General features: G+C 41.5%; 1 protein-coding gene across 6 annotated transcripts in view; it reads right to left on the reverse strand.

Annotated features, from left to right (window-relative positions):
- cbfb (core-binding factor subunit beta) overlaps nucleotides 1-3,232 on the reverse strand; it is a 29,211-nt gene extending 25,979 nt beyond the window's left edge. For all 6 annotated transcript variants that reach the window (XM_070907452.1, XM_070907451.1, XM_070907449.1 and 3 more), the window contains exons 1-2: nucleotides 2,840-3,232; nucleotides 2,116-2,202 (exon numbers count right to left, since the gene is read on the reverse strand). In XM_070907452.1, the coding sequence (XP_070763553.1) occupies nucleotides 2,116-2,202; nucleotides 2,840-2,917 (165 nt within the window). In that variant the 5' untranslated portion in view covers nucleotides 2,918-3,232. The remainder of the gene's footprint in view (nucleotides 1-2,115; nucleotides 2,203-2,839) is intronic.
- Nucleotides 3,233-9,584: the final 6,352 nt, after the last annotated feature.

A 9,584-nucleotide genomic window follows, 5' to 3' on the forward strand; every position in this document is an offset into this window, starting at 1 on the left:
AAGAGGCTTATAAATACAGTGAGGACAGACAGACAGACAGACGCATCATGTCCCACTAAAAGATGGTAAAACTAGATGTGCCCCCTCCTCCTCCTCCTCCTCCTCCCTCCTGCAATGATGACAGCATGTTTGTGAAAAATACCTGGAGGATGACTAAGACAGCAGAAGTTGCCCCGTGTTTGTGTGTGTTTGTGCCAGCAGCCTAAAGGCCTTTCGCCTGACTTCACCTTTTGTTGAGGACACCGTTTCGTAGGAGGTTTTAAACAGACTGTGGGCACATAACGAGAATGGGGAAAGTTTCCCCCGACTCACTTTACAGTTACAAACTGCTCATCACAAACGCCACACTTATTATTTTTTGGGAGAAAACAAAAAAAGAGGTCACGTGGGTTCAGTCGCACTACAAACGTAGTTCACCCCTGAAGAGAAGTGAAGACAGTAAAACATGCAGACGTGTGTTCACGACGGACATTTATCTCACTGGTGACTTTGCTTGATTGAGAGTTTACCAACCTTTAATGAGCGTATAAAATATGATGCATTGTTATCCAGTAAACGAAACCACCCAACACCTACAATTTGCTGCCACCTACAATATTAAAATGCTGCTTACATGTGCATGAGTATTAATAATCCAGTAGTATAATATAAAATAATAATAGAGACCATTTTGTCTGTATTGTGGGTACTTTTACTTTTATGCTTTGAGCACATTTTGCTGATGATAAATACAATTTTGAATGGAGGACTTTTCCTCGTGATGGGCTATGTTTTACACTGCACTGTTGCGACACGGTGGTCTTCTCATTAGACCAAAGAGGTCATCAAGAGCTCACATCAGCCCGTTTGCTTGGAGAGGCATCCATACCAGCGTTCGACATCTGATCAGACGCATTTGCGACACGGCTAGAGAGAAGTGTGCTTTGGAAATGCAGGGAGGCAGAATTCAGCACACCGACACGCTTCCACTTGTGACACTGTTGCCACAAACTATAGCAGAAATGGGAGAAACACCTTTCAGCGTAATGCAGTCGGGCCGTGGAACTAAATCTGCGCAAAAACAAACTCAAGTCTGAACAAAACTACGACTAATGATCAAGTTCATTATTGATTCATCTGTAGATTATTTTCTCTCATTGTTTGGTGTATAAAATGTCAGAATAAAAGTGAAAAATGCCCGGCACAATTTCCAAAAACCCGATGTGACACCTTCATGGTGCTTATTTTGTTAGACCAACAGTCCAAAGCCCCAAAGACATTCAGTATACTGTCACATTAGACAAAGAAAAGCAGCAAATCGATTGAGAAGCTGAAACCAGGGAATGTTTGGCATTTTTGGACAGAAAATAAATTGCATTGCTAGCCATAGTAGTATTTTGTACTATTGATTGAGGATGGTAGTATCTATAGCAGGGCTGTATTGCATTATGGGACACCATACAGGTGTTTTCTATTTGTCTGCTCACTCGCTGCAAGTCTACTTCCTTCACTACATGTTTACTGTTTATTCCAAAATTAGACATGACAGGCGATGTTTTACGTTAGGTGACCAATTTTGGGCCCCAAATTACAGCCCTGACAGTGTTTGCTGTGACCATGAGGTGCCCGTGTGATGGCATGCGTTCATGTGTGCTGAGACAATCATGAATAAAGAGGGAAGTCATGAGCCTGTGAAGTGAAGCTAAGCCTGACGGGTCCGCATGTCTGATAGCACGTCTACTTCCTTGTACAGGGACACATCAAAACATCAGCACACACACACACACACACACACACACACGGTGCTCGCATGTGTATCTCCACTGTCACTGCTGCACAAAGTGAACTGATCTCAGTGTTCTCATAATAAGAGGCCACTTGTCTCTTAACATGGACACGGCCTTAAGACTAATGCTGCAGCAGATGGTTGTTTTTAACGTTTCTTTCTTTGAGTTTAATTCAACAAAATACACATCTTCAGTTTCACATAAACGCACACATGCACACTGTCTTTCTTTCTCTCCTTGAGTCAAATATTAATCAACAATTAGCACCACACACCCCCTCTTGTTTTTTTTTGTTTTTTTTCAAGGAGAAGGCAAAAGAATAAGGGAATACATCTAGTTTTGAACTCACTATTTCTGACCGTCCGTCCCTGCAGGCGTTCTGGAAGCGAGCTTGTCTCTCCTCATGGGGCCGATCCCTGAAGCCAGTGTATTTAATCTACAGAGAAAAGAAAACACAAACCATAAAACAACACACACACACACACATATATATCACATGTATAGTAATATGCTCTGAGTATAGTGCATGTGTTTTATTTGGGATATAAAACCCTCCAAACAGAGCTGTTTGACAATGAATGGATGCTAATTGCCACCAGTAGTCTGTAATTTGAAGATAAGCCACAGGAATTTTGATTTAAGGCGAAAGGCATCATTCTTTGTCTCTGCTCTTCATCAGAAAAAAAACAAATCTTCTCAAACAGGGGAAGGGTAAGTGAGTTAAAACTGATTTTTAGATTCACTTCAGAATTAAACAAATAAGCCAAAAAAAAAAAATAAAAGAGCAAATTACAGGAGATGAATTAGAGTAAGAAATCTATTTTCCTCAATTTCAGAAGGAGAAAGAAAGAAAGAAGTGGAACAACTTCTTCTTTTGTAGATTATTTTGCTTTTTTTTTGGGGGGGGGGGGGGGGGCGCTGAGTTATGAAGTTAAATGAAGTAACCTGTATGAAGAAGCTTAAAACAATAAACCCCGCCAGCGTGCTTCTCTGCCCCCACCAGCCCCCCTCCCTGTCTGTGTTTCCGCCGTCTAACAGAATGGACCCAGCGTGCAGAGGCGCAGCACACTCACCTCACACTCCCTGCTCAACTTGCGGAAAAACTCCTCATTCTCAAACTTGCTCCTCTGGTCCGGGACTACCCGCGGCATCTTCGACCAACACTTTCGCGGCTTCTCGACTTTCACTTTTTTTTTTTCTTTTTTTTTTTAGCCTCCTTCTTTCCCCCCCCCTCTCTGTCTCTCTTTATCCCGCAGAGTAAAAGTTTCAACTGTTTTGTCTTGCCGTCCGTCCCTCACTCTGCCTCTCTCCTCAGCCACTTCTCTTCCGCGTCTGAGGGTTTCTTTCTTCCCTGTGTGGAGCGCTGTGCTCTCTGCTGCTCTGTGTTGAGATGGTCTGCCTCTGGCTGCGGCTCCTGCGCGCTCCGGCTCGCCTCTGGCTCCAAATGGCTCTTATTAAGTGACCCACCGCGGTAGATAAGGCTCAATTTGACCGTGTGGCTCCCTCCCTCCCTCCCTCTCTCTCTCTCTCTCTCTCTCTATCTATCTCTCTCTCTCTCTCTCTCTCTCTCTCTTGACGAGCGTGTGATCTCAAGCAAGTGGAAACAAACGAGCGCTCTCTGCCTGCGTCTCCAGCCTACCTGCAACTTTCAAGTGCTCCTCCCCAGTAGGCCTGCAGACTCTTCGTGCATTCAAGAGGCACAAATAAAGCATAAAGCACAAAGGCTTATGTCATTAGTTATAGCCCATAATTTGGCGGCTTTAATTAAAGCCATGAATCATATGGCACAGTTTTGTGCTCTGGTGGCAGAGGGAGGAAATGTCTGTCTGGCAAGCGGCCTAATTTACATTTTTATATGTGTATCAGTCAAAAGTTTCTGCATGATTCAGCAAAACAAACAGACAGAAGCGATGCGTGTTGTAGTATATATATATATATACATATATATATGTATATATATATATGTATATATACATGCGTTAATCTTATAGCTGAAACTTAAGCAAATAGAAATGGAAAAAATGGCACAATCAATAATTAGAAACATGTATCAACATGTAACGTCTGTTACAATTCACGTTTCCGTCAGTTGCCGATTTATCTACAAAGCTCTTTAATCTGTTTTTGTCTTTGGCGGGTCGGACTAGCTCAGCTGTCAAAAGTCGAAAATACGACAATTCCGCGAGCACTTGAAAGCATCAACAGTCTACTTCCTGGCTCCGTCGAGTCGCTCTTGTGACTGTACACCCAAAATACCGCCCCCCCCCCCCCCCCCTCCCCACACACACATATATACACACACACCTCCATCACCCCCCCATTCACAATAATAATACTACAACACACGCTACTCGGGGCTGCCACTGCGCATGCGTAGGGCCTGGACCGAAGAAACTTTATGGGATCCTTATGTGAGAACTGAAAGGGGGGGGGGGGGCGGGTGGTAGCTTTTGTGTTTCTCTGATGAAACAAATCCTGCAATGGCCCAAAATCTTCCAGACATGTTGGTGAATATTTGAGGAAAAACTGATGAACAAGTTCAACAAAGTGTTTAGTCTTTTTTTTTTCTCCTACTTTTTTTCACCTAAACTAAAATAAGCGAGTGAATAAACTCTATCAGGCATTGTTCGAAATACATGCAGTGAGATGTTTAATGAAAGAAAAAAAAGAAATAGTCTGTTTGCAAAGGTAACAGCTCTCTGGTGTAGTTTGCCACAGGACAGTTTTAAATCAGTCAAAACCTCAACAACACTTTCCATCTTTTTATAGGCCCACTGACATTTTAAGGAATGTGCTCAGTCATACAATTAAAGTCCATTGCCTTCTCCACATTATTATTATTATTATTATTATTATTCAGCGATGGAAACATTCACGCAAGTAGGCTACCGCACTTTAGAACAAGTACTTGGGCTTAACTTGAGCGTTTCCATTCAGAGGACTTCAGACTTCAGCAGTCTGAGTTAGTCAGATCATCCGCCAAAGTTATTCTGCTAAATGTAATATTCCCTTTCTTTGTGTTCCCCCAGACCGTGTGCCTTTGTTAGGCTGTGGTGGAGGAATGGCAATACGAAAAGGGAATGCTGTATTAAAAAGGCTGTAACGTGTCTATCTCTGTCTGCCGAAGCATCATATCAGCTTCAGTTAAACTTGAGAATTCATTTTTTGCACAGGCCAGGGACTGTGGATTTAAACCCTTATGACTTAAATTGAAATCACTTGAAGTGAGGACCTCTATGCAGCCAGCATGGACAGGAGGAATGATAACTCTTTCAGGATAGTATAGTATAGAGTATAGCTTTAAGACAGGTTACTAGCTACATGGCAGATTCATATTTCACACACAAAACATAAGATCCGTTTATAGAATGCATTTTTATAGATTAAACAGCAGTTAAAAGTAGTTAAAGTTATGCTGCTTATGTTAATGCAGCACTAATAATAATTCAATAATTTAACATTGTAACAGTCGTGAACACATGGCCATGCTACATCATTTAAACTTTTCCTTAAAGCGGCTATAATCGATATTTCCATAACATAATAATGGAACGAAATGACAATATGAAAGGGGTCACTCATAGAGATGCACCTGCAGAGAAATATCACCCCTCAGCTTTACAGAGCTTCATAACAGGTTTCAGCTCATTGTTTAGCCCTCACCGCTCTCATAGACTCATACGCCGCATGCAGCTGTTGTCAGCGCAAAACCTCCAAAAAAGCGACTGTACACTACCTGCTCAGCACCAAACAGCAGACAGACACAGTTAGCGAACAGCTGGTGAACACAGTGGAGCATTTAGCAGCCAGAGCCAAAAGAGAGTGAATATTGGCCTTACATCCATCAGGTGGCCAGAAACACGACTCCAAATGAATGAAGCTGTCTCTCTATAACTGCTCCTGCTGCCCCGAAGTGGCCAAACAAATCAGTTATAGCAGGTTTAAGTTATGTTACATTTTTACATGTCGTGGTAGGAAAAGCACAGGCGTTACTAATCACAACAATGATGGCTCCATTCCATTCAAGTCATGACAGTGTGACAGTGAGCCAGCAGGGACAACTGACCTTTTTCACAGCAGACATGTTGGCATGTCATAGCAGGCGAGCTGGTATTTTGCATGCTGGCTCACTGGCACAGCTCACTGGGATACTAAATGGAACTGAGCCATCCTTAATGAAATTTGTTTCATCTGTGTCTTTCCTGCTGTAACAAGTCAAAATGTCTGCTGTGAAAACAGTGTAGGCTTCAGGGTAACATTCAATTCACACAGTGTAGGAGAGTGTTGGAGAGAAGTGTGAAAAGTCCTGTTATGAAATACACACACACACACACACACACACACACAGACTCAGAGGCGGACAATTAAAATTTACAACACTACAGCCGAGACATATTGGCACTTGCAACATAATGAGGAATGAATGTTTGATTATGCAATGAACAGGCGGATAAAAACACGCCCCTGAAATGTAGCGAAGCTCCTCTCTTTCTCGTCAACACACCTACACACACACACACACACACACACAGTAAATATGGCTATTAGACTCCCAGGGGAGTTTCATAATCACCCACACAGATCTTAATTAAACTATGAACAAGAACCTGCAGGTTGAAAGTGTGTGTGTGTGTCTCATGCAGTGTTTTTCTGTCGTGGCATGTTTTGTTTGTTTGCTCTGTTGGTGTTTGTGAGGCTGTCTGTGTGAGACTAACTAGTGAAATGTAGGTTTGTATCAAAGATCCCCTGAGACAATAGGAGAGAGAAATGAAACATATAATTAATGCTTTAATAACACACACACACACACACACACACGGACGAACAGAGGAGAACTGGGGAGGCGTTTGATTACAGTGTTTCTAAAATTTTGTATTTCCATGTAAGAATATTGAGAATAAGACGCACGCTGTTCTTTAAGTGTAAAAAAATGAAGAGTGTCGTTGGCGGACTTGTGGTGCATCTGTGCAGGCTGAAAGGCTAAATGTTTTACTCAGTTCTTTTCACCGTAATGAGGGTTTTAGGGTTGGAAACGAGGCCTCGGGCCGCAGCATATGCTCTGAATCCTTTTTATGAAAAGAAACACTCCATTTATGAGACCCATGTCATTGATTTCTAGCAAACCGTCTCCCATTCAGATAGCCTGAGGATGACACACACACACACACACACACACACACACACACACACACAGAGCTCACCGCTTTATTGCCTCAAACTGGCCTTTATTGTGTGTGTGTGTGTGTGTGTGTGTGTTAGCTGCAGGCCAAACAGTGCGTGAGTGATTAACAACAGTAGCTGGTGATGCAGTAAAAGGTTCATTAATTAATCAGATAATCTGCGGTTGCCATGGTGAATAGTTCTGACATGCAGTCTGGTCTCGTCTTCACACAGCACACTGAGCACGGCTCGCTTTAGTTCACGTCATTTTGTTTTAGTCCCTGCTCACATGCCTGCTGTGAAGTGAGGGTTAGTTTAGACTTGTTTAGTTACTTTTTAAAAATCTAGTTTTAATTCCATTTTTAGTTTGTTGAGTTAATCGTAGTTTTAGACTTTATCAGTGTGCCTACTTTTATTTAGTTTAGTCAGGTGTAGAGAAGTTTAGGTTTCATCCTGGTCTAGTTTAGTCTGGTTTAACTATAGTGTGACTTTTTTTATCTAACCATTAGTCCTCTGTCGTGTAAAAGTAACAGGAAGTGGAGGAAAGGATGGCGAGCAGCAGAGGCCCTCACAGTGCTGCCGTAAATCCTTGTCATTGTTCACTTGTTCAGAGCAGAGCTGCAGGTCGTCCTCTCTGTGTTTTGTGGAATTTCATATGATCTAATTCCGGCTTCTTGGCTCATAATCTTTTAACCGTCTGTCCGTCTATAAAAGTATGATTACATGTTCTGAGCATAAATACAAACTCATCACAAATATGAAGGTTTATATAGTGAATTTCTGTAAAAGATAAAAACACTTTTAGAAACCACGTGGCTGCAGGTCCTCTCTGCTCTGCATGACATGGACGTGCTCAGTCCAATCATTTGACTGAAACATTTTAACCTCTCGCGGCCTGACTCACGTACTCTGATATACTGTAAGTCAAGTGGAAAGAGCCTCTTAAATGATGTGAAGATGAGCAGCGTCAGTGAAACGACATTAATGATGGATTACCGCACAGAAAGCTTGTTAGATTTCCTCTGCTAATGTTTTCCAGGCCGAGGTCTCGGGACCAACTCTGGCACATGGGTGGCTGAGTGGGCCCTTATGTACATTATTTATTGTGAAAATCAAACTCCATATTGTTGCTATCAGGTGAAACACTCAGTCACTCTAAATGTGACATTTAAAGAAGCAAGGAAAAGTTGTGTTCTTAGCTTTTCACTAATGATGTGGCTCTGTGGGTGGCAGTGGTGGTTAGTCAGTCTGCCATCTTGCACTGAAATCTCTCTAAAATGCTGGATTCATTTTGCACAGACATTCACGTTCCTCACAGGATGAATATTAATAACTTTGGTAATCCTGACATTTGGTTTAGCGCCACCATGAGGCCAAAGTTTCAACTTGTCCAATTGGGTTTATGACCAAATACCTTTGTGTTTAGTGCTATTTAGCAAATGTTAGCACGCTAATACGCTAAACTAAGATGTGAACATGGTAAACATTATACCTGTTAAACATCAGAATGTTAGCATTGTTATTGTGAGCATGTTAGCATGTTGGACATTAGCATTTAGCTCAGAGCAACACTGCACCTCACAGAGCCACTAGCACAATACCAAATTTTTATGCAACACAAACTCTTACATAACCCCTCTTGTTATTGCACTCAGATTCCACCATTATCATTCCATTATTTTCTTTATGCATTTTTGTTCTGTTCATTTTGTCTTCTTTGTCCAATTTATGGCACTACTGTACATCCTACTTTGGACTATTTCAATGACTGATGAATTGTTATTCATATTGCCATATATTCACTGTTTCCTGCTTCTCAAAATGACAGGATTCGCTACTTTTCTCAGTTTTATATAACCGGGAATGAACGTCTTTGGGTTTTGGACTGTTGGTTACTGACGACCTTTTTCATGGTGTTTTTTTACATTTTTTAGACTGAACAATTAATTGATTAATGAAGGTAATTGTTAGTTGCAGCCATAGTTTTTTCATATGTTTCCATTTAAAAAAACCCGATAAAAAGATCATAAAGAAAAGGGAGCAGCATATAGGTTAGTCCCTCAATTGAAGTTCAAACACTAAAATCACCAAATTGAGGCCACAATTATACCTGATATCATATCAATAGCAAATAGCTGCCTTCTGTTTTGTTGTTAATTAGTTTAAAATTAATCTCAAATTACCAAATCTAATTACAGTCAAACGTAACTTACCAATTAGAGGCAGATAAAGGACTTTGGTGTAAACAAGGACAAAGTCTGAGCAGAAACAAACCCTACATTTAACTGCACCTTCCCTCTTGTATAGGAGAAGACTTTAAGTTTCTACAAAACTTCCCTGAGACATGAAGTCAAACCTTTTGCAGACTGAGAAAAGCTGTCCTATATCACATATATCAGGTAGATTTGTCCCTGTTGTTACTCCTCGTTGTTATTCAAAGGCATACACAGAAATATATTGGCTTTGTTTGCTGCTGCTGCTGCTGCTGCTGCTGTGGAAGTGGCCTAATAAATATTTAAAGCGCATCAATAACACAGGAACACAGAAAAGCTAATGATGCTACAGTGACACACAGCTGACTTGAGACAATCAGTGTGTGTGTGTGTGTGTGTGTGAGTGTACAGAGGAGGAGGCTGAAGATGCTCGACTCGTCTCCTT

The sequence above is a fragment of the Enoplosus armatus genome, chromosome 6, assembly GCF_043641665.1.
Source record: "Enoplosus armatus isolate fEnoArm2 chromosome 6, fEnoArm2.hap1, whole genome shotgun sequence".
NCBI lineage: Eukaryota > Metazoa > Chordata > Actinopteri > Centrarchiformes > Enoplosidae > Enoplosus > Enoplosus armatus.